Source organism: Acomys minous, assembly GCF_964271855.1.
Source record: "Acomys minous genome assembly, chromosome: 9".
NCBI lineage: Eukaryota > Metazoa > Chordata > Mammalia > Rodentia > Muridae > Acomys > Acomys minous.
Window position 1 is genome coordinate 15,529,716 of NC_140490.1, and position 24,851 is coordinate 15,554,566.

General features: G+C 47.8%; 1 protein-coding gene across 7 annotated transcripts in view; it reads left to right on the forward strand.

Annotated features, from left to right (window-relative positions):
- LOC311605679 (anthrax toxin receptor-like) overlaps positions 1–20,296 on the forward strand; it is a 32,636-nt gene extending 12,340 nt beyond the window's left edge. For 6 of the 7 annotated variants that reach the window (XM_084796389.1, XM_084796391.1, XM_084796386.1 and 3 more), the window contains 16 exons: positions 3,384–3,455; positions 4,642–4,713; positions 6,283–6,364; positions 6,448–6,481; positions 7,365–7,444; positions 7,521–7,589; positions 7,857–7,934; positions 8,026–8,086; positions 9,755–9,859; positions 11,194–11,263; positions 11,796–11,874; positions 13,092–13,328; positions 13,834–13,872; positions 14,845–14,973; positions 16,236–16,313; positions 19,980–20,296. In XM_084796389.1, the coding sequence (XP_084652515.1) occupies positions 3,384–3,455; positions 4,642–4,713; positions 6,283–6,364; positions 6,448–6,481; positions 7,365–7,444; positions 7,521–7,589; positions 7,857–7,934; positions 8,026–8,086; positions 9,755–9,859; positions 11,194–11,263; positions 11,796–11,874; positions 13,092–13,328; positions 13,834–13,872; positions 14,845–14,973; positions 16,236–16,313; positions 19,980–20,207 (1,513 nt within the window). In that variant the 3' untranslated portion in view covers positions 20,208–20,296. The remainder of the gene's footprint in view (positions 1–3,383; positions 3,456–4,641; positions 4,714–6,282; positions 6,365–6,447; positions 6,482–7,364; positions 7,445–7,520; positions 7,590–7,856; positions 7,935–8,025; positions 8,087–9,754; positions 9,860–11,193; positions 11,264–11,795; positions 11,875–13,091; positions 13,329–13,833; positions 13,873–14,844; positions 14,974–16,235; positions 16,314–19,979) is intronic. The other variant, XM_084796387.1, reaches the window with a different exon arrangement.
- The last annotated feature ends 4,555 nt before the right edge of the window (positions 20,297–24,851 follow it).

Below are 24,851 nucleotides of genomic sequence, written 5' to 3' on the forward strand. Positions count from 1 at the left end.
TTGTGCATTCATTTTTATTGAATTCTAGGAAGTTTCTAATTTCTTTATTTCTGCCATGACCCCGTGGTCATTCAGTAGAGAGTTGTTCAGTTTCTGTGAGCTTGTAGGCTTTCTGTTATTTCTGTTGTTATTGAAGTCTAACTTTAATCCATGGTGCTCTGAAAAGATAGAAGGGGTTATTTAAATTTTCTTGTATCTATTGAGACTTGCTTTGTGACCTAGTATATGGTTAGTTTTAGAGAAGGTTCCATGTGGGGCTGAGAATAAGGTATACTCTTCTTTGGGTGAAATATTCTGTCGATGTCTGTTAGGTCCATTTGATTAATGACATCTGTTAGTTTCATTAATCTTTGTTTAGTTTCTGTCTCAATGACCTGCACATTGGTGAGAGTGGGGTGTTGAAGTCTCCCATGATTCATGTTTGGGGTTTGACATGTGATTTAAGATTTAACAATGTTTCTTTTACAAATGTGCCTTTGTGTTTGGAGAATAAAGCTGAGATGTCATCTTGGTGGATTTTTACTTTGAAGAATATAAAGTGTCCTTCCGCATCAATTTTGATTAATTTTTGTTGGAAATCTATTTTGTAAGATATTAGAATGACAACACCACTTTGTTTCTTGGGTCTATTTACATGGAAAATCTTTTTCTAGCTCTTTACTCTGAGGCAATGTTTATCTTTTTTTCCATCCATTATTTTAGCCTGTGTCTTTTTTATTGGGGAATTGAGTCTATTTATGTTGAGAGATATTAGTGACCAATGATAATTTCTGTTATTGTAATGTTGCTGGTGGTGGTTGTGTATGTGTGTGTGTGTTCTTTTGATTTTGCTGGTGTGAAATTATATTTCCTTTGTTTTTTGGATGAAGTTAATGTCCTTGTGTTGGAGTTTTCCTTCTAGTATCTTCCGTAGGGCTGTATTTGTAGATAGATATTGTTTAAATTTGGTTTTGTCATAGAAAAGCTTGTTTTCTCCATCTATGGTGATTGAAAGTTTTTCTGGACATAATATATTTCTGACTGGGCTGGCATCTGTGGTCTCTTAGAATCTGCAAGACATATTTCCAGACCCTTCTGGCTTTTAGAGTCTGTTGAGAAGTTGGGTGTAATTCTAATAGGTCTGCCTTTATATGTTATTTGGACTTTTTATCTTGCAGCTTTTAATATTATTCTTTGTTCTGCACATTTAGTGTTTTGATGATTATGTGTTTGTGGAAATTTCTTTTCTGGTTCAATGTATTTTATGTTCTATAAGCTTCATATATGTCTATAGGGATCTTTTCAAATTTTCTTCTATGATTTTGTTTAACATTTTCTGGGCCTTTGAGCTGGGAATCTTCTCCTTCTTCTATTCCTATTATTCTTAGGCTTGGTTTATTTTTCATAGTGTCCCAGACTTCCTGAATATTTTTAGATTTAACATTTACTTTGACCAATGTATCAATTTCTTCCATTGAATCTTCTACACCTAAGATTCTTTCTTTCATCTCTGAATTTGCTGTTGATGCTTGAGTCTGTACTTCCTGTTCAATTACCTAGATTTTCCATTTCTAGGATTCCCTCAGTTTGTGTGTTCTTTATTGATTTTATTTTCCTTTTCAGGTCTTGAACAGTTTTATTCATTTCCTTCATGTGTTTGTGTATATTTTTCTGGATTTCTTTAAGGAGTTTATTAATTTCCTCTTTGAGGGCATATTCATAAGACTGGGTTTAACATCATTTTCTTGTGCTTCAGCTAGATTGGATTGTCCAGGTCTTGCGGGTGTAGTAAAGTTGGGCTCTGGTGGTGCCACATTGCCCTGGCTGTTATTGATTGTGTTCTTATTCTGGCCTCTAACCATCCAGGTTTTGTGCTTATTATTGGTGTAGGTGCTGATTTCTGAATTTATCTTTGTTAGATGGATGCATTTGGATGCTTTTGTTTGTTTCTGTTTCCTCTATGGTCTTCTAGCCTGAGTGGCCTGAGGTTCTGGTGACCAGTGAGTCCTCAGGTCCAGCAGGGTGTCTTTTCTGGGGTTTTTGCTGACTGCAGGACCTCTGGGATTTTGGGTGGCAATATTGCCTCTGGGGTTCCAAGTACCTTGTGGTCTCTGGAGTTCTGAGCATGTGTTTGTTCTGTGGAGTTCCTAGTATGGTGTGGCCTCCAGTAAAGGAGGAGTCTTCTGCTAGAGTTGGGGATGGGATATGGAGACCCCTGGGGTGCAGTTTTGGGTTGTTGGACAGGCTTTAAGGAGTGTTAGGTGTTAGGTGTTAGGTGCCAGTGGGTTGTGTCTTTCCTGGAGCCCCTAATGCCAGTGTAGCCTCCAAGGGAACTGATGGAGTTATAGACCAAACATGGAGCCCAGGGGAGAGGGTGCAATTTTGGATGCTATGATTTTTAAAAATAATTTTAGAACTGATTTGCAATAGAAATGTGAAAGAGTTTATATATGTGTTATATTCATAGCATTTTGGAGGAAAAAATATTTCCTATCTTGGTGAATCTTGGTGAGTCTAAAACTTTGAATGAAAATCAATATCTATCATATCTCATCTCTATCAATTTAAACCATCTATCTATCTAGACCTAAAATCATCTTAACCTCTAAACAATTAAGCTTAATTGTAAAACTAAACTTTCTGGTCATCAACTCCATCAGAGACTTGAGAAGGAATAAAATTACACCTGAGGTGTAACAGATATGATTCTATAGATAGATAAGGTAAAGTAGTTAGACAAGGTCTTCAAAAAACCCCAGAGACCTACAGAATATGGCAATTAAAGATGTTTTTTATTGTTTTAAAGATTCATTGGCAATAAGACAGGTTAAGTCCTCTCACAACACCCAGCCTATATCAAAGAAGATGATGAGCATCCAAGAATCTCCTTATGGAGATGGCTTCAAATGTGGCAAACAAGCCATTGGGCAAAATGTCCTCGTTTCTGCCACAGACAGAATTCTGCCTAAAAACGGGCGAGTTTGGATACAGGCAGAGGTGACGGCCAAACTCTGCTAAGACAGGGTCCTCAATAGTTCCTGCCTCACAAATATGTCTCCCAGATAAATTGGGCCAGAAGTCTGAAGACAATGCTCCAACATTATAGAGAGTTTTGTGTGACTGTTCAGGCAGCAAACTGTCATTTTTTTCCCCCACTTTGGAAGCGCCTGGGGTCCTTTCAATTCCAGCAGATGGAGCTGTTGAGCCACCGTTGCCCACGGCTGTGTCAGAAGGAAGTTGCTTTTTAGGCTCTTCTAGTATGGTCATCACTAGTGGTGCCTAGGCAGCTTGTGAAGGAAGGAGATAAATGGTGAGGGGGGGGGGGGGAAGGGTAGGGGGAGGTAGAAAAGGGGCAGGCCCACTGGAACCCCCTGTACACTGAGGGATGTCTCTTTTTTCTTCAGGTCTGAACACATGATGAATGCCTGGCCATATGTTCACAAGTTTGTGGTGGATATGCTGCAGAGAATAACAAAGTATGACTTTATACTGCAGGCTGCTTTGTGATGCCAGGGCTGGGGGTGGGGGGCTGCATCCAGTCATGCAGAGGACATATTTCTTGGATTTGGTAGACTCAAGAGTTCCTCAGAGAGGGAGCACAGACCCAGGCTGGTGTGGTGAGCAGAGCAGAGAACCCAATGCACTTGCTCCACAAGGTGTCTGCACCTCCTGCTGCTCCTGCCTGGGAGCTAGGTGTACTATAGGGAAAAAAATCCATCTTCCAGGGCCCCTCAGGCTTGGAAGGCCTGGGAGGATAGGGAGACTGACTGGCATCTCAGTAGCTAGCACTTGGCTACAGAGTGCTTGGGGTCAAAAGAAAAGGACAGGCACCAAGCCATGGAAAGGATAAAGGAAAAAGCAATGATTCCTAAAGGAAGTCAGGATGCTATCCAAAAAGAACGTGGACATGAGATAGTTTCAATAATGGAGAAGCTAGGGACAGGGCAAGATTCAGGTGGTCTCAATTAAGTGGATCCTCTCTGAGGCTGGTGAGGGAAGGTAAGTCAAGGGACAGCTGGTCAGTTTGGAAACAAAAGCAGACGGGCTCACTGAGCCGGGCCAAGGGCCTTAGATTTTCTGATGTGAGTTATGAGGGGCCATAGAAGCTTTGTGGAAAGCAGAGAAACAAGCTCAAGATTGAGATCCAGCTGTGTCAGGAACTAGGGATGATTGTTTACTGGGGAACTCAGGGTCCTGCGGAAGAGAGCAGTGAATGGGGGGGGGGGAGGGAGAGAAAGGGAGGGCAGGGGAGGGGGGCTGGGATGATGAAAAATTGACAGTAGTCAAGAGTTGAGGAGGACGGAGCTTTGTTGCTTGTTCAGCGTGGGTTGGTGTGTATGCGAGTGTGTGCATATGTATGAGTGTAAGTGTGTGTGTGTGTGTGTGTGTGTGTGCGTGTGTGTGTGTGTGTGTGTGTTCTAACACAGGGATGGAGTAGGGGGTTGAGTTGGCCTCCTCTTTTTCCCAATGGCCATGTTTCCGTATACTATGGAATTTTTCATGAAATTTCCTCAAAGTCCCTACGCCTACTTGATAAGGCCTCAGGGTGGAAGTGATGAGAATAGGAAAAAGAGAAGTTTGCTTGAATACCTTCCTTGGCATCTAGATGATATCATGCAATGCAACGGTGGTGGCTCCTCATAAACATCTGCTTCCTCCCAGCCAGGATCTGCGGGTGTCCATCATCACCTTCTCCTGCAAAGGCAACATCATCCTGCCCATCACTGGGGACAAGTAAGTGTTCACTTGAAAGCTAACGTGGGGCTGGTATCCCAGGTCTCCATGGAACTGAGCACTTGCAGAGACCTTCATGAGTGTTCCCACTGGGGTCCACAGCATCTGGTTTCCAGGGATAGCTGGGAACTGAGAAGAAGGTTCTGGAGTCCAGGTAAAAGCAGCTGAGGCCCACTCTGGGAAGAAGGAGTCCCAGGGTAGGAGCAAGGGTCCAAGGCTGGCCTTTATATTACAGGTAGATTTGTGGAGCAGGTACCCACAGAGGGAGGTGACCTACTTGTGCCCAGAATACCAGAGAAAGGTATTCTGAGAAGTTCTGACTATTTAGGAGGAAGAGCTTTGGCTGCCTGGTCTGGGAATCAATACAGAGTAATTGGAACAGAGACGGGCATGGACATTTAAGCTTAGGGGTATTTGGAGGGCTAGGAAACCTCTGTCCAGGGTCTAGGAGCAGTAAGTGAAAGAAAGCATGTCCCAGGCCCAGGGAGGTGACAGCTCTGGCTCATCTGGGAAGAGGAACAGGGCTGCTGGCTGCAGGAGTCTAGGGAAGATCTGATGTGCTCTGTGGCTTGCGTTCAGAGAGAGACCTGACTGGGTTGGGGGCGGCTAAGAGAAAATCTATAGGAAAGATTCTGGTATGAAGCCCAGAGAGGCAGTAGGGGCTGGGAAGATGGGTGGAGCTGGGCTGAGTCTAGAAGGCTGTGATTCGACCCCACTGGGCATAACGGGTGTTATTCTCATACTCCCAAGGCTGGACGGTACCAGACACAAGACTCTTAGATCTTAGCTCATGGCAAGCTCTCTTTGTCCCCAATAGGAATCCACTTTAGAGTTAATTGTGAGTCATCTTGCTGTGTCTATGTGGTCCTGTCACATTAAATTATCCTCATATCCCACTTCCTGTGTCAGAACAGCTACTAGACCTAGCTCTGACAACCTCAGTGTGCTCTAACAGCACCTGACAGGCCATGTGGCTTCTAGCCTAGGGAACAACACAGGTGCCTCATGGACAGCCCTCAGGGCCTGATTCCCAGGTTCAGGACTTCTCTGTCGGGAGCGTGTGGAGTCCCCAGGTGGGCTCACATCTAAGTAGACTATCTGGTGCCTTTAGCAGACTAGAAGATATGGATTTAGACCAGGGCTCTGTGAAAGTGAGGGCAGGAGGAGCTGGGCAGTGGCCTAGCCTGACACAATCCCTGCTACCCTAACCATTGAGTAAAAGACTACTCAGAAAGGAAGGTGACCTTGACCCCAGGGTCCCTGTTAGGAGGATGGGTATCCATGAGAGTCCATGGCTCAGACACAGGCTGAGAACTTTCCCTGTTCTTCTATCCCTCTCCTAAGCTGGCTTTGTGATCATGCAATCCCCAGAGAAGAAGGGGTAAGATGGGCCTCTTGCCTGGCACCTTCTTTCACCTCAAAGTGTGGACAAGGCATCACTAACATCCCAGGGTCTCCGCTGACACTTAGACTTCACCTTTTCATCTCCATGTTTTCTGATACAGCCACATATTGTCACTGTCTGTCGTCTTCACGTCACCTTTCCCTTTTACTTTTTTTATTTTTCAGAGAAGAAATTCTTAAGGGTATTGAAAGGCTGAAGTATAGCATACCTGCAGGACATCTGGACATTTTCCGAGGAATTTGGAAGGTGTGGCGGGCTAGAAGGGCCTACTGGTTGAGTACCATAGGGTCATATCACCATGTCTCCCATTTTTCTTTGTTTCCTTACAGGCAAATAATCAGATGAAAAAGGTCAACTCAGAAGGTGAGCTGCCTGCACTGTAGTTGGGCAGGTCCCCACAGAGCCAGGCTTCCTTGCAAACTGCAGATGCAGCTCCTCAGGGCTCTTCTATTTTTATCTAGTGCTAGAAAGGATCCAGTGGTCCCTTCTGTGAGCCTGAAGGCTCCTGTGGGCTGTGCGGCGCTTGTGATGCTTTTGAGAAGGGGCAGAAAGCCCTGTATGTGTAGGTCTTGGTCATGCTGAGGTCTTTGGCCTACAGATGGGCTTGTGACCAGAAAGGGGGAAAGTACAATGACCCACACATGGAAACCAGGGCTTGATGGCTGCCAGATCTTCCCTTTTCAATTCTTTCTTCTCTTGACCTGTCTCCTGGACCCATGTATAAGACAGCACAAGGAGCCATTTATATGCATGGCCTAGAGTGTAGGCCTATAGCGCTTGTCAGGACTATGTGGGAGCAGGCAAGAAAAGATTAGGAGGGGATGTGAAGTCCCTTGCCTAAGACCTGACATATAGTGCTGATGTACTTGGCCCACTGTTACCAACAGGGCATCTCTAGGACTGTGTCCAGCATCAGCACCAGTCTCCACCTGACTCACTGAGCATCCTCAGCAGGAGGGTTTTTCTGCTGCTCCCATTGCTCAAGGGTATACACCCATATCCTGAGCAGGGACTGGGCTTCCCTGGGGGAACAGCCAAATCTTCCTCTGTAGGCTGTTCCTGGACTTCTCTGTCTCCTGTAGAATAGGTCATGAGCAAAGTCTCTTTTCACCCTACGGAACACCGAGTCTGCATTCCTGACTCAAGTGGCTAAGATGTTGAGATGACCAGGCCTGTGGTTGGGTAGTGTTGGGCCTGATAGCCTGTAGGGATTCCAGAAGTTCTGCAGTCCCTTGCTTTCCTGCAGGTGTCGAGCGTCCCAGCATGATTATCTCCTTGCTCAACGGCCCCCTGAGTAAAGAGGCTTACAATTATTCTCTGGGCGAGGTGAGTCCAGCCATCTCCAGCTGTGTCTCTTCTATGCTGTACACTTTGGTGCTTTGTAACTCTTTCTCTCTCTTAGGCTGATTATGCTCGGAAACAGGGAGCATCCATTTTCTGTGTGGGTACGGGGTACTCCGAGGAAAAGCAGGTAACAGTCCAGGTGACCACATGTTTCTCTGAGCTTAGTTGAGGAACGTTCCCATCCCCGCAACCCCCAGCCAGAGGTAATCATTTCGTCTACCCCAGGGATACGGGCAACAGATGGCTACTGCTGCAGTAAGGCAGATGTGATTGGGATTAGTCCCCCAGAACTTCCTGTTTCCAAAGCTTGGGCTGTGGGCAGAAGCCAGTGTCTGAGCCATGGTTGAATCATGGCTCCTGGCTGGATGCTCAAGTCACTTCTTCCTTCTTGTAGATAATAGGACTGGCAGGCAAACGAGAAAATGCTTTTCCATATAAGAAACCTGAAAACCTTAAGGACCTCATTAACCCAGTGAGTGCGTTGGGAATAGGCAGGGCATGCCAGCTCACAGCACTCCCGAGGCTAACGCTCCTGCCCTTGTTTACTGCTCTCTGTGTTCCAGATAGCTTCCAAGGTCTGCCCATATCTTAAATCTTCAGAGACACGCATTATATGTATAAAAGGTAAGAGCTGAGAGGACCACTGTGTTATAGGCGGACAAATGTGTTGCATGCATATGTGTGTGTTTGTGGTATGTGCGTGATATGCATATAATAAGTATGCACACATATCAGTTTCTGGGTGGTGTGTAAATTTTTGTGTGCATGCAGTTTTTTTATAGGTGTATATTCTATGTGTACGTGTTTTATGTTGTTATTATATAATGTGATGATATGACCATAGGGTACCTGGTGTGCATGCTTGGATGTACTATGTGTACATGGATCATAGACATGTTGGAAAATGGATAAGGGTGATGTGTATGTGGGGGGATGAGCATTCGTGGGGTGACTGTGATATTTGGGTGTGCTACAATGTACATCTGAAAGGTACCTGCTGTGTCTCTGTGATTGTGTATCTCTGTGACTGCAAAATGTCTACAAAGATAGCCATGTTCACTTCACCTCAACACTGAAATGGTAAACGCCTGACCCCAAAGACAGTAGCTGACAAGGGTGACATCTGCGCATTCCAGTGTTCTGGTCAGTGTACAGAGGTTGCACATCTGTATGGCCTTGGGAGAAAGCTGCCTCTCCTGTGAGGATCATAGTGCGTTCAGGCTTGGTCTCCACATGGCTGGCATTTGTGTCCTGCAAAAGAAGGCAGGGTCGGGAGGCCTGCGTTGCTCTACTTCCTTCAGCCTAGGCAGTTGGATCCTGATGTCTGTGTTCTGTCATGGAGCCCTACTGCTCTAGGCTTGGGCAAATAGGACTATGATTATATAGTCTGATCTCTGTGACTCAGGACAAAGTGCTGTGTGTAGAAATGGCATGCACAGGCTATCAGGGAGATTTGAGACAACGGATAGTGTGGTGGCAGATGTAGCACCAGGAAGATGGCAGGGGCTAAAGACAGAATCTGGTCCTGATATTTCTATTCTGCTTCTTGGCTCTATGAGGCCCTCTCTCCTTCCCGCTACAGGGTAAGAGAGAGGAGACCGCTGTATGGAGAGTGAAGGGAAGAGGCCTTCTTTCCCTACGAGCTCTCTTCTGCTTCTGGGTAAAGGAGCCCAGCCACACAGTCCTCCTGACTGTTGCATGGTTTCTGACTGCCCCATAGCAAAATGGCCTTGGTGTCTGGCCACGCGCCTCCAGACTTCAGTTCAACCACGGACCTGTTAAACTGTTGCCTGTCTTATGCAAACCTGTCACACACAGGGTGCCTGTTTGGAGGGAACTCCAGACAGGAGGCTGCAACCCAAACAAAACGGAATGGGCTGTTTCCTATGGCTAGCATGGAGACAACCTGTGATCCAGGGGGCCTGAAGAGGGAAGAGAGTTCTTGGCCAACTACCGTTGGGCACCTGAAATGCATGGGGCATAGGGATGAGCTGGCTATGTGCCTTGAGGTGGTTGTACAGGGGCCAGAGCTGAGGAAAGCCTACATGGCTCCCATGGGAACAGCTAGCCAGCTGCCTGTGCCTTATCTCCTGTATACGGATATCAACGTGAGAGAGCAACCCCACTGCCGTGATAAGGAGCTTGTCAAGCAAGTAGAACCAATACAGTTGTTGGTTCACACACAGATTCTCCCTTGTTGGAGGCTTTCTAGGTGGTGGGTGGCCCTGAAAAGTTAGATCTGAAAGAACGGAGCACCCAGATCGCCTGACGGTTTGAATGTTGTCCTCACAGTATCAAACCCGGTGGTACTGCGTGGATACGGCTTTGACTTCACCATGCGGAAGGAAGAAGCTATTTGCAGGTTCTATTTCAGTGGCATAGTCATGACTTTCGAAGGTAAGTGGGGCCACTGTTCTCTCAGTCAAGTCTCCCTGCCCTTACTGACTTGGGTAGAAGGTAGTGTGTTCAAGTGAAAAGCAGGGCCTGGCTGACATAATTGGGGTCCTGCCTCCTTCATTGGCACTTTTACCAGCATTCTTTTAAACTTAATGTTTTATTTTTTAAATAATTTTTAAAATTTGTATTCTTTGCCTTACATTCATTTAATTCTTATTTATTATTGGGCAGACGTTTAATTTATTTTTAATTATAATATTTTCCTCTCAAATTCCTGGCCTTCTTTAATTGTTATTGTTACATACATATGGTACAACCTGCTGAATCCATTCAGTGTTGCATGTACATGTTTTCAGAGCTGAGTACTGGACACTGGACCATCACTTAGGGAGCTCCTCCATGGGGGACACTTCTCCTTTCCCCGCTCAAAATCCCTCAGTGGCCTGTAGATTTTTCTCTCAGAGTGGAGGGAAGTCTTTTTTTTTTCCTGCTTTCCATATTACCATATTTTTAGTAATATTTTGTCTTTATTTTTTGATTTTAAACCTTCATTACTTGTATTTTTCATGATTTAATTTTCCTCCTTGCATTTATGTAATTGTTTTCAAGTTTTCTCATTATTGTTTTTTCCTCCTTTTTACTAATCTGATGCTATATTCTTCTCCCTTGTCCATAATTGTCTTCTCCACGCTCCTACTTTATTTATCTTTTCACCTATTTAGAGTGCTTTTCTCCTCTTTCCCTGTCTGATTGCTTTACTGGGCTTACTGTGTCCACATCTCACAGTGGATTTTCTCAGCTGTACATTGAAATTATGTCATTTTTTTCAGGAGAATGGGCAGAAGATCACAAAATTAGCTAGATCCAGAGAGTCAAATGCCATATATTTTCTCTTACAAAAGCAGAATTTCCCCATGCTGTGTGTGTGTGTGAATATACATGTGTGTGCATGTACACATATGTGTATTTGTACATATGGTACATGTGTGTATATATATGTGTGTGCATGCTTGTGTGTGTACATGTGTATGGCACACACGTGCATGTGTTCATGTGTGTGTGTGTGTGTGTGTGTGTGTGTGTGCGCACGCGTGCACTTATGTTATGAAAGTAGAATGTGATCTCAGCCCCTAATAGGTGAGCCCTGAGATCCAGAGCCTCTTGCTCTTTGCTTCTGCTGGGCACCAGATTGCTGTTTGGCGCTGAGGTGCTGAGCAGAATTGAAGAAGGCAGGGAAGAGATAGCTCCTTATTGGTCAGACTATCAGCCCTGCAGGTAGAGGACAAAGGTAACAGAAGGACACATCCACTGGTAATTTTGCCATTTTCTTTCAGATGTCAAAGCCACCAATCTAACCAGGACAACTGCTACTTGTCCTGGACCGATCGTAGACCAACCAGGACAGTAAGTGGCCATTGTTAGAGGCCTTGAGGGAAGAGACCAGTGGTCAGTGTTTACCAGCGTAGTCTGGAATGTAAGGTGTGCCCTCTGCTGTGCACCATCTATCTGCCTGCAGATGGGCTCCAGTACCCTCCCACCTGGCCCAGTCTATGCTTGGTGCCCAGTGCCCAGGCTCTCCTGAGGGCAGGATGCAGGAGATGATGGGGCTGAGGGCCAAGATGCGTTCTTTAACCATCTCTCTGGGATAAGAGCGCAAACTCTGGTACAAGGTCACCATGGTGACACTATGCACACCTCTCTAACGCCTTCGCTCATTGCCGCAAAGGCCATATGGTGTAGGTGCCTCTCATGGTTCAGTCTGTAGCCCCTCACTGTCATTACAGTGGTGTACTCCCTCCTAGCTCCTCTGGAAATGAGTGCTCTTTACCCACAAGTCCATGCTCCAGCAGTTTAGAATGCCTGAGTTTTAGTGTTAGCATGAGAAGAATTGGGGTTATCCCTTGAGCCAAGCCCGCGCCGTTTCTCTCTTTGTTAGAGTGATCTATGTTTTACTCAGCCTGGACAATGGAAAAAACTTCCTGAATAACAATGTATTCGTTGCAAGCAAGCCCTGTGTGAGTACCGGGTTGGGATGCAACCTCACCTGTGCAGGTCCTCTGGTTGGGGAGATCTAGTTGGTAGGTCAAAGAGCAGAGGGGTCCTAGGCAGGCCCCAAGGGCAGCTTGTACACATAAGCAACTTCTGTGACACAGCCCAGTTTCCAGAACGGCTAGTGAGGCCTGTACTTAGCTGTCTGCTAGGGCCTGTCCTTCATGTCTGAGGCAAATGGCCCTTCCTAGCAGGTGTCCCAGGTCGGAATACAGATGTTTCACCATTTAAGTAAGGGTATGTGTGACAAGAATTGGAGCCCCAGACACTAATGTGACCCCCAAAGCACTTCGGGGACTCCTGTCTTCAGGCCAGGTTGTTGAGTCCAGCGCAAGGTGAGAGGATTGTGTGCCCAGGAAAAGAAAAGTTTCTCTCAGCTTAGAAGAACCCCACAGAGTGTTGAGTGGCGTCTCCAGGTTTGCCTGGCTCACCTCTCATATCCACATGTAAACGGGGAAGATGGACTTGGATTTCACCCATGCAGTAAATGCCCAAACATAGCCCTGAGGCAGAGAAGGCTTGTCTTCAGCAGCTGTCATTGATGGCTTCCAAGGGGTCTCTGCTTACAATGAAGCCGTTGCTGAGTCCCAGGCTCTTCCTCTTAGTTATTTCTATGGTCCTTGTGCTTAGCAAACCTCGAACTCTAGGTTTGGACAAGCTGCAGCTGACTTGGCAACTGGGAACATAGTCCTGATCTTGAAGTTCTGTGGCCTGAGCCTGAGCCAGGATTGTGAACTCCTAACTTGCCACATGCCCAGCAAAGTGGACACTGCTTAGGTCACAAGACATGCTCAGAGGGAAAAAGGGTGAATGCTTGGGTATGGAGTTGGGAGGGGGGGGAAGAGAGGTCTTAGTCTGTTCCTGCACATCTCAGGCTTGCTGCCCCTCCCAGAGATTTGGTCACCGGTAGCCCAGGGCAAAGTTAGCTGAGGCCATAGTGATGTCCATGATCCTCAGACTATGGAGGATCCTGGGACAGTCTTACCTTGGCAAAAGCCTTGGAGCAGGGCCAGAGGTGGGGTCCTCAGGTGTTCCCTCAGTTACAAGAAGCCCAGGGATAAGAGAGAGAGGAGAGACTAGAAACCAAGCGGGGCGCACCCCTAGGAGGGCCTTGCACAATCACCCTTGGTCTCTGTGGGATGTGTTTCTGGAGGTGGTGGCATATGACCTCTCCTTCTCACAGGCCACAACTGTGCCAACTACAGCTACAACCAGTAGGAGACTCACAACTAAAACAACACATACGACTACCACAACAACCACTGAAAGCCCCACCACCATCCCCACCATCCCCACCATCCCGTTCACAGAGCAACCGAAGCCAAGCAGCAATGGATTCATTTTTGCCCCTGTCCTATTGGCCCTGCTGCTGACTATATTGCTGATTGGCTGTCTCTGGCAGCTATGCTCTCTTCCTCCGGTGAGTATCCTTGCCTGCTGCTCAGCCTGGGGCCCAGGAGCATCCCCCTCATTTGAGAGGCAGAGACCATTGACCCTGGGGATGACAGGACACAAAGACAGAACTGTCAGGTCTCGTCTCTATCCAGGGGAGCAGACAGTAAAGAAAGCCAAGGCCAGCCTGGAGGTCAGAGGAGACAACCTCCCCTGAGCTTATATTAGAGGAGGGAAAGGGTGTGGGCTTTGGTGCAGGTGAGACTAGACCCAGGTACAAATCGCTTTGGCTGCTGGGCTTCTCCTTGATCAGCAACTTCACTTGCTCATCACTCCCCAGCTGTAGAAGAGGATGGGGGGAGGGGCTCCAGTAGGTCAGGTGGGGCCTGATGGGCATAGCAGCACAGACATGGGCACCCATATAGATTCTGGGATATGTGCATCCCTGCTCCAGATGAGGGTCCCCCATCTGCCGAGCTGAGGCAGAACCCATTCTACACACACCAGCTTCTTCTGTCTGTTTTACCCTCCAGCCTGTCAAGGAGCTGCCCCCACCCAAGCCCCAGCCACAGGTAAGTCATGCTCCAGATGCTGACACTGTCACATCTCTAAGGACAATGACCTTCAAAAGAAGCATCAGAAGGCCCATCTGTACTCAGAACGAAGGACAGAGAGGATCTCAAAGGGTCCAGGAAGGGGCTCACAGTGACACATCACTCAAAGACAGTGTCTTACCAGACTTTTAAGACCTTCTGTCTTGGCCACACAGTCAGCATCCTGGGGAGCTGTTTCAGTGAGAGAGCAGCTGCTTCTACTGACTCAGGTTTTCAGAGGACCACAAAGGACTCTGATGCTGAAGTTGTAGCTGGGGTCCTGAGAACAGGATTTCCTGTTAAGCCCTGGCTCCCATGTTGGAGATCTTCTTGCCCCTGTGGGTCTGTCTTCATCCCTGTCTCTCCTGACAGGGTAGAACGGGGTGGCTGGGTCAGCCTAGGTACCTGAGGGATAAGGAGGGTGAGAGTCCCAGCTGGCCCTGACATGTGAGGGATGTCCCCAGGAAAGCACTGGAACAATATGGGTAAGTATCTGTGGCTTTCGTCGGCTGAGGACCAGAAGTCAGAGAGAGGTTGGGGCAGGTGGAGCCTGGGCTTGGGCTGGAAGAAGAGCAGCCTCCCTGTCGTGGTGGGACTGTGCTGGCTGCAGAGTGGCCTGGATGAGGATGGCTATGCAAGGCCAGAGACAGATGGAAAGGATGGTTATGGGCTAGTACTGGCCCTGCTGTACAGCAACCAGGCTAGACTGCTGCCAGCGAGGCTGGACTCGGGAGAGCCAAGGGCTCAGAAGTGGGCAGTTATTACTTTCTGGAGCTCCATGTCTGAAAGCCATGGGGAGGGGGCTCTTTGTTTTTATTCCTGTAGAAAACCTCCCCAAAGTGTGGGATACATCTTTCCTTCACTCCAAAACAATAGCTGAGAGGCCAAACAGTGCCAAGTGCTGTGCAGGGCACAGACAAGGATCAGACAAGTTTCTTTCCTTCCTATTAGCCCAGACAGAAGAGACAACCCCCTCCGCCAGTGTCTCCCCCAGCACCCACACCACCTGTAGCCCCATCCCCCATTGTGATCATCTGCTGCTGCACCTGTCGTGGCCTGTGTGTGAGCAGAGACATGGAGGTGAGAGGGCCCCATGGGGGCTGTGACTCCAAGCTGCCTGGGTGTGGAGGGCGCAACTCTAGGCAACAGGGTCCTGTTCTCTGCTAAGAGTCTGAGAACAACCACATGTAGAGTGTGCAGGAGGGTCCGCACCCCACCTGCCCTCTTCTTTGGAGCATCCAGGTTTGGGGACAGTGATCAGTGCCCTATCTGGCCAGTCCTTGGTCTCCAGGGCCACGTTCTTAGCTCTGACAATGTCTCTGATGCAGGTGGGCAAGTCAAGATCCACTGAATGACAAAGAGACTTGTAAATTTAGGGAAATTAAAAAAGATCAAGCAAAAACATGTTTGCCTGCCATGAAAACTGGAGAAAGTCCAGTGCCCCTTACCAACTCGCTCTAAGTTCTTTGGCCACATGGAAAAGAGCTGACTCGGTGGTTTCACTAGCAAGATTAGGCAAAGAATTATTATAGGAAGGAGAGGGCTGACATGGAAACACTAACGGATGTCACACGAACCCTATGGAGTTGACCTCTGATGAGCAGACAGCCCAAGTCTCCTTCCTTCTCCTGGGAGGTCCAGTCCTGCAGGAGGGAGAAGCTGGCTTAGCAGCAGCCTGGGCTCTCATCTCTGGTTTCTACTTGGCTTTGTTCTCTTCCTCCTTGGTCTTGCCTCTGGAAGCTTCTAGTTTCTCTGCAGCCTCTCAGGCTAGCTGAAACCCAGATAAGCCTATATATTTCTTATTGTGTGAGGAACTGTCAATACAGGTTCTTGAGAGAGAGAGAGAGAGAGAGAGAGAGAGAGAGAGAGAGAGAGAGAGAGAGAGAGAGAGAGAGGAGGAGAGAGAGGAGAGAGAGAGAGAAGGCCTATTGGCCATGGGCCTATCCAGGCATACAGGGCCTGGCCCTACCTACCGCACAGGCCCATTGAGGCTGAACTTCAGAGCTGAGGTTGTGGGGGTCCCAACCCCTAAAGCTAAGGCTCTTATGCCCTCTGTGTGGTCTCTGCTTACCATCTTCTACCCCTCCAACCTCTAAACTTCTCCAAAGGCAGTGACTGGCTTCTCTCCCCACAGAAACACTGTTTTGTCTCAGATTTTGAAACTGAGTCCCACAGTGACAATCCCAAACATTCAGGTTGTAAGATTCTTTCTCAGGAGAACCTTTGGGATCTTTCTCAGAATTCCCTGGGCACAGAGTCCTAGAAGACAAGGATCATTTTGGCTTTTGGGGCAGAGTGCACATCCTACTTCTCCCTCATGATCCCGTGTATCTGTTTTTCAGGGCAATGTGATCGTGTGCAACTTCAATCCCCTATGCTGCCACCAGTTGCCATCGATGTGGCCTCAGTGTGGTGACCACGTAAGTGGGACTCAAGGCCAATCCTAAGGGCAGAATGGCCACCACTTTTGCTTGTGATGACTGCTTTCTGGGACTGTGGCTCCAAACCATGTGCCAACATGAGCCTAAGACAGGAGACCTGGTACTTGTTAGCCTCTTAGACATGGCATCCATGAAGTCAATGACTGGCCAATTTGGCCATGGTTAGAGTGATGTCTGGCTAGTAGTGACCCTATTTGGCAAACATTAAAGGTTCTTCCGTGTGTGTGTGTGTGTGTGTGTGTGTGTGTGTGTGTGTGTGTGTGTGTATAAGGGAGGGAGAGAGAAAGAGACACTCTTAGTCAGATCCTGAGACATACTACCTTACTTCAGTGTTACAGAAAGAGTCTTGCTGCAGGTGGATTATTGTATATATATGTAATAATATAAATGTATATATAAAATATTTAAAAGTTAATAATAAAAAGAAGATTAAAAATAAAATCAAATAAACTAGCAAAAAATTAAAAAAAGAAAGAAAGAAAGAAAGAAAGAGGCTCCTCTCATGTGCTCTGGAATCTGGGACTAGAGCACCTCTCTTAGCCTGGCAAGGGGTGACCTGATGGGTACAGAATAGAGCAAGAGGCTCAGTCAGGGAGGATGGATAAATGGATGAGTTGGGATGTGTAAAATGGGCAGGGAAGGGCAGAACGATCCATCTAGACAGGGCAGGGTTGAGGCCTGTGTGGTGGTTGCTACTGTGGATCCCTAAAGTGGAAGCTGGCATGGGAAGACCTGGAGGTGGATAGTGGGAGCATCTCTGGAGGATGTTTTGTGAGGAACTGATTCGAGGGTGGGTGAAGCCATGGAGAGTGGGAGCAGTACTTGAGTCTGCCCGAGAGGAAGACGGAGGCCTAAGGAAAGGAGAGGAGCAGATGGTGCTCTCACCCAAAAGGTCCAGGATTATATCTGTTGGGCCACAGAGAAGCTGCTCTGTCCTAGCTAATGCCCATCAGGACAGGGACAGGAGATGGCACCGGGGTGGAGTCTGAAGGAGAGATGGGGTAGTATTAGCAACAGAGGATCCCAGGAATGACAGCAGCATCAAGGTCCTTGGTCACTCACAAGCCCACGTATGATGACCATTCCAAGCAAGTATCTTCTGCATACCCTAGGGAGTGTCTGTGAAAATGAGGGATTTTTTTTTTGGTGGGAGGGATGGGGACAGACAGGTACACAGGGCATAATGGGGTCCAGAGAGGTAGGAAGCTCAGATTTATGTAGATAAAGAGCCAGCTAGCCCTAGAGGCTAAAGAGTCCATAGACAGGGCCCAGTCAGAGCCTCACATCATGGACTGTGGACATAGCAGCCCCTTTCACAGGTTGAACAAAGCCACATGTGGTGGTTTGAAATAGATATAACCCCCCATAGACTCAAGTGTTTGAATGTTTGGCCCGTAGGGAGCGGTGCTATTAGGAGGTGTGGCCTTGTTGGAGTAGGTATGCCTATGTTGGAGGAAGTGTGTCACTGGAGACGGGTTTTGAGGTCATATAGGCTTAAGCTATGCCCAGTGTGGGACACGGTCTCCTTCTGCTGCCTTTGGACCGAGATGTAGAACTCTCAGCTCCTTCTCCAGCACCATGTCTGCCTGTACGATGCCATGCTTCCTGCCATGATGATAATGACATAAGCCTCTGAAGCTGTAAGCCCGCCCCAATTAGATGTTCTCCTTTATAAGAATTGCTGTGGTCATGGTTTCTCATCACAGCAATAAAACCTTGGGATACCACATGACCTGAATATCATTGAGGATGCTTTCTGTTCCCAACCATAGAGGCTGCGTGTGGTCCAGTCAGGGCTCTGGTGCACTCACAGTAGGGATGCTGCTGGTTTGCATAATAAGCCTTGGCCTTTTGGTGCAATTGGAACTCTCAGGCCTCCACTGACCATACAGAAACATACCCTTACTTCTGTCTTAGTTAGGGTTCTATTGCTGTGACGAGACACCATGGCCATGGCACTTCCTATAAAGAAAAACATTTAATTGAGGCTGGCTTACAGTTCAGAGGTTTAGTCCACTGTCATCATGGCAGGGAGCATGGTGACACACAGACAGACATGGTGCTGGAGAGGCACATGAGAGTTCTCCATCTGGATCAGCAGGCAGCAGGAAGAGAGAGTGGCACTGGACTTGGCTGGAGGACTTGAAATGTCAAAGCCCACCCCCCACAGTGACACACTTCCTACTCCAACAAGGGCACACCCCCCAACAGTGCTACTCCCTCCCAATGGGCCATTTTTATTCAAACCACCACAGCCTCCAACCTGCCTTATAAAATACATCAAGAATACCAGCGAGAAGGGAATGGTGAAAAAGGCTTTATTTTGAAAGATAGTGGCTTGAGAAAGCTTAGTGCCCCCAGGAAGTTTTTTGCCTAAATGGCTTCAAGTAACATCTTTAGCCAGGCAGCCACGGGGAAGTCTTAACCATTCTTTAATCTACCAGACTCATGAGTTATTTTCACCCTCACAAAGGGTCTGCTTATGCTCCGATAAACACAACAGTATCCCTGGGAAAAAGAGGGAAGGAGGGTGTTAAGGGGGCCTTTTGAAAAACACTACCCAACAATTCCTGTCTGCATTCCACTTGCTAGAGGTCACCCGCAAGGCCACCTTGGGGCACTTTACTTCGTAGCTGAGCACCCGGAGTCCCTTAGCAAAATCCTCCAGCTGTTAATGAAGAGGGTAAATGGATGGAGGGTTACTGAGCAGCATTTGGTTTTCCTGACCCCTTTATGCAGCAGCAGATCAGAGAGAGGTTTAGAAGCAGCCCCACTTATGGGGGAGGGTTTTGTAAAAGGCCTGATACTCTCCAGACGGCTTTCTGGGCACAAGAAACTAATGTGTGCTAGGGGAAACCCGGGACTATGAAGAGTGGGAATGGGGCAAAGAGTGAGGGGAAACTCTAGGCCGAGAGGGAAGTTTTTATCCCCCATCTGGCATCTTTTGTTCGACACAAACCATTTCTTGCATCTGCTGTGTGAGAGAGCCTTCCCTTTGAATGGCTGTGCTCCAACCTACCTGTTAAAAACTGTAAACTCATCCATACTCCTGCCCTACTGCATGCGTGGTCCCCTGTACTTGTCACAGACTTTGCACACTGAAGTAGGCCATGGCTTCAGTGAGCTAAAATCAAGTTGTTTCCAGGAATCCACACTCGGTTCCTTAGTGCGGGGGTGGGGGGGTGGGGTGGGGGGGGAGGGACTGGGGGGGGCAGGGGGGAGGGGCCTTTCTCCACCTCCAAAGCCAGCAAGGCAGAGCCTCTGCCCATATCATCCCTGACACAGGCTCCTGCTGGGGTTTGCATATGCTCCTCCCCCATCTCTAGCATGTCTCCCCACCCCCCAAATCCTCAGTCACCGTCGGTCCCAGAAATCCTTTTGCTGGGTAAGGCACAAGAGACACTTTTTCTCAAGGTCAGAACCTACAGATCCTCCGCTTCTCCATGCCACCCAGACTTTCTGTTACTTATGCCAGATCAGGAAGGAGAGTGCAGGCTGGAGGGCAGGACTAGGCGGAGGGAGAGAAAGGGCAGATCTGGGTTGAGTTTGCCCATAATGCTCCCCACAGCCCAGCCAAGCAACTGTAGCTTCCGGGCCTGGTTGCAGCGGTGTCTCACTCTTCTGTCTCTCTCCTCTCTCCTGTAGGAGCGGTGCACCAACTATGGCTTCCTGAAGTCCCTCTGCGCTCAGGACCCCTGCAGCCCCAAGGTCAGCCTGGCACCTAGCCAAGACTGCACCTGGCACCTTCCTCTAGCCTCCTGCTCTCAGTGTCACCATCCTCAGGCCAGCTGCTCCAGGCTTCCCTCCAGGTTGCGGCTGCTCCCCCTTCATCCCTGGGCTTGCAAAGCCCCGCTGTCAGGCCCGCCTACGTAGTGAACCTCTCAGGTGCCCCAGAGCCAAGACTAAGAGGTCTCTGCTGCGGTATCCTGTGTATTAGGGGATAGGATTTTAATAAAAGAAATAATGGGTTGGAACTTGTTGCTACTCATTAGCAAATGTGACATGGGATGGTCTCCTTGAGATGTGTGTTTCTGCTGCACCTGCCAGAACAGGACTTGCTAGTGTCATGTGACCAGACAAGGTCCACTAGTATTTCTGACAACTCTATTTTTATCTATTCCAAAGGGACAGGGTTATGTTCATGTGAAAACATTTTTGTAAGACCTGGTTTCTTCCAATGTTTGAGTTACATACACTATTTTAATTTCCTTCCTTCGATTTTTATAAAGAAAAACATTTGAAGTTTTCATCTATTGAGCCCTATGCCTCTGGCCTCTAGTTTCAGGCTACTCCTGTCTTGGGTGTGTCCTAGACAGAGGCAAGGCTACTCCGAGACCAACACATCTCTTTCCAGATCTACCATGTGACCCCCAAGTCCAGCAGATTTCAGGGAATGTTCTGGATATCTCTGGAGGAGATAGTTATCCATTGTGTCCTTTGTCACTGTCCTGTATGCTCCGTGAGAGTTGTGCCTCATGTGACACGCTCACCCATCCAGCCTGCCCAGCCTGTCCATGTGTCTATCCAGCTGCTAGGCCCTCGGGGGTGGACAGGGGAAGCTGGAAAACTTCTATACTGTGGATCCTGCACCTGTGTGCTGAGCCTCTTAGAGGACTCAGAAGTTCACCTTGGCCCCATTTTCAGACTCATCCGCAGCGTGCCTGTGAGTAGCTGTGTTGGTTAGATTTTTTTTTTCATCAATGTGGCACAACCTAGAGTCTCCTGGAAGGAGAGGACCTCCATCAGCGGCCATGTTTTGCAGGTCATATCCTGGCTGTAGAATGCCTTTGCCGGGCAGCACATGACCTAAGGTGTGTCCAGAGCAGCTGCATGTAGCTTGAAGGTATTCCACATCTTTACTTGGGTCAACAGCCCTTTCATCCATCCTAGCACGTGGCTTAACCCTACTGGACTTCATAGCAGGTTTCCATGGGAGAAAGTAAGACCCAGGTAACGGGGTGGCTGTTGAGAGTATCCTTGGGCCTCACAGCCAGTCTCTGGAAGCTCTGGCTCAATGACGTCATTTCCAAAGGCTCCCCGTACCCCCTACTGCCCCAGCCTGTGGGAGTTGAAGCCTCTGAGACGTTTGTCCCTGGGTTAAACAAAGGATGGGATTCTCTTGCAGAGGGAATATTGCTGACCTGGCTTTGGAGCTGAGGCCTAGGGTCATGTATGCCTAGCCAACCATCATTTCCAAGGAAAAAGGTAAAAGAAGGTAAACCAAGGGTATCAGAAGGAGCCCAGACCAGAGAGCCTCTGTCTTGTCATCAACAGGTGCCTTGGGCACCTCGACAACCCTGAGCACACCAAGAGTCCATCGCAAGGATGCTCACACAGGTGGAGAAAGTGCCTGGAGGCCAGCCAGGACTTAACTTGCTGTGGTTCAGTTTATCCAGGAAGGAAGGATTCCAGTCCACTCTTGTAGATCCAGTTTGCATTCTCTCCCTTGACAGTCAGGAAGGGCCTAAGAGTCAGTCCAGCCTACCCATGTCTACACCAAGCCAGAGTAGATTCCTGAGAGGACAAGAAGCTACCAAATGCTTAGGCTTGCAAAGGAAAGGCCGCTCTGATCCCCAGGGCTGAGAGAGGGGGTAGAACAGCCCCAGCAGTCTCTGCACAGGCCCTGGGTAGGCTGCCCAGGTGGCTGACAAGGCTGCCTCTGGTAGCCTGTAGGCTGAGGGGGCATCAAAGACCTAGCTGGGGCCAAAGATGCTGATAGAGCACTCAGAAGCCCTACAGCGGCCTTTTTGCCTTCTAGAAGTAAGTCAGCTGTGAGTTGAGGTCTGATCACAATGACAGAGATTGGGGACCTTTAGCTTCTATCCCAGGGGATACTTGGAGGCTGGGTTGGACAGGTATCTGCTTGTCCAGGACAGAATGGAGGCCCTGGGGCTCTGACACGGCTTCTGCTTTGTGTCTATCGGTGTCACTTGTGCCTTGGTTGCAATGATAGACCCGTCTGGAGCCCAGCGTGTACGGATCCGCTGTGCTTTTGTTTTCATTTAACATGTATACTCCTTTTTGAATTACCACTCCTTTTCAGTTTCTTGAGATTTATTTTGCTATTCATTTTCTTATATATTTGGTTAGATTTCTAGCTTATTTATTCCCCCACTTCTTTTCTGTTAACATAAAGTCTTTGGGTCACAAACTTTCCCATTTCTTCTCTCATGGGATATTTGAAATTTTAATGTGTGTTGTTTTGAGTGATTTCTCCTTTGACACATAATTACATCTATATGGCTTAAAGCTTTCAAGTGTGTTTGTGTGTGTGTGTGTGTGTGTGTGTGTGTGTGTGTGTATGTGTGTGTGTATTTAACATTCTGCTTGTCATTGATTACACATTAATTGCACTGTGATCAGAGAGCCTGGCTTAGACAGTACTGTCCCTTTTAAGATTTTTTGGGAGACAGGACTTATCTTACCACCTGATTTGGGGAAGCCCCACTGAATAGAGCTTCATAATTGTCTTGATGCTTAAGTTTTCTAAATTTTGGCATGTGCTGTATTCAATTTCTCGGTGTAATAGAGAATTTGTCAGAATACTCCTTTCTAAGTATCATTTGTTTTATTTATAGATGCATACATGTTTCGTATGTCTGCCGTTTTCTTGGAAAATGAAGCCCTTCCTTTAGGAACTTGTTCTCTTTAACTCTAAGAACAGTTTCCGGTGCTGAAGAGTCATGCTTCTTTTTGTCTGGCCACCATCCCCACCCTAGCTATCATTTATGACCCTTTCTTGTTTTATGTTTGCGTGCTTTTATTTGGTATATCTCTTCTAAATGTATACAGCTTGACAAAATGAGTTTTACCTGTATTCTGAGTGCATCATCCACCGTCACCATTTGGACTGGCCCTCTCTGTGTGTGGGTCATTCAATGTCACCATTCAGATCCTGCTCTGTGTGTGTGTGTGTGTGTGTGTGTGTGTGTGTGTGTGTGTGTGTGAGTGAGTCAATGCCACCATTCAGATCCCCTCTGTGTGTGTATTGTGTGTCATTCCATGTCACTGTTCAAGTCTCTCTCTCTCTCTCTCTCTCTCTCTCTCTCTCTCTCTCTCTCTGTGTGTGTGTGTGTGTGTGTGTGTGTGTGTAACTGGAAGGGACTGCTTTGAGAATCTGTCCCATCCTCATACTCTGACACATTTCCATCAAGGAGATGCCCCATCCTAGGCTGCTTCTAGTCAATGGCTGGGCCCATTGATTCCCCTTCTAGGAACTTCTTCCCCAGTCCTTCTTCCTTCCCTACTTCCTTTTCAAAGAACTTCCCAAATTGGTGGCAGTAGCTTTTCCTGTGCCACCAAGCTTTCATGACTTCTATCATGGCCAAGAGGGTTCACTTCTTCATTGCTGGTGGGTACGCAAACTAGTACAGCCACTTTGGAAATCTATCTGGGACTATCTCAGAAAACTGGGAATAGGGCTTCCTCAAAACCCAGCTATTCCACTCCTTGAAATATACCCAGAAGATGCTCCAGCACACAAGAACATTTGCTCAACCATGTTCATAGCAGCCTTATTCATAACAGCCAGAACATGGAAACAACTTAAGTGTCCCTCAGTAGAAGAATGGATAAATAAACTGTGGAACATTTACACAATGGAATACTACTCAGCTATTAAAAACAAGGCATTCCTGAAATTTGTGGACAAATGGATTGAACTAGAAATGATCATAATGAATGAGTTAACCCAGAAAGCAGAAAGAATGGGTATGTCCCATGAAAGTCTTCACCTACCAGGAAAGTGGGACAGAGGGGAGGACATCCTATTGGGACTCTAGGTGAGAGAAGCATGGGAGAATGGGGAAACAGAAGGATCTAGAGGGTCCTAGAAACCTACAAGAAGAACATTATGATGGGTGGATCTGGGCCCAGGGGTCCTGCTCAAACTATGGCACCAGCCAAGGGCAATACGTGCAGTAAACTGCGAACCCCTACCCACATCTAGCTAATGGACAGGACATTCTCCACAGTTGAGTGGAGAGTGGGGTCTGACTTTCACACGAACTCTGGTGCCCCATACTTGACCACGTCCCCTTGATGGGGAGGCCTAGTGGCACTCAGGAAGGATAGCAGGCTACCAAGAAGAGACTTGATACCCTATGAGCATATACAGGGGGAGGAGGTCCCTCTCAGTCACAGTCATGGGGGAGGAGAGTAGGGGGAAAGCAGGAGGGAGGGAGGAATGAGAGGATACAATGGATGGGATAACAATTGAGATGTAATATGAATAAATTAATAAAATATATTTTAAAAAAGAACCTATAAGTTGGAGTGCACTGTGCAACTGCTCAGAGGTGACTGAAGATGTCGCCTTCAAATACCAGGACTGAGTGAACGAGCCTGGAGCTTTTGGCAGTCTGTCAAGCTCCAGAGCCTGCTGGCGAGGAGGGAGAGGTCGGTGGAGCAGAGATCTGATCTTTGCTACTCTACTCTGGTCTTAGGTCCGGGGTGCGTCCTCCGCCCGCCCCCGGAAGAACCAGGGGTAGGGGACCCTCTAGAAACCTGAAGGTCCCG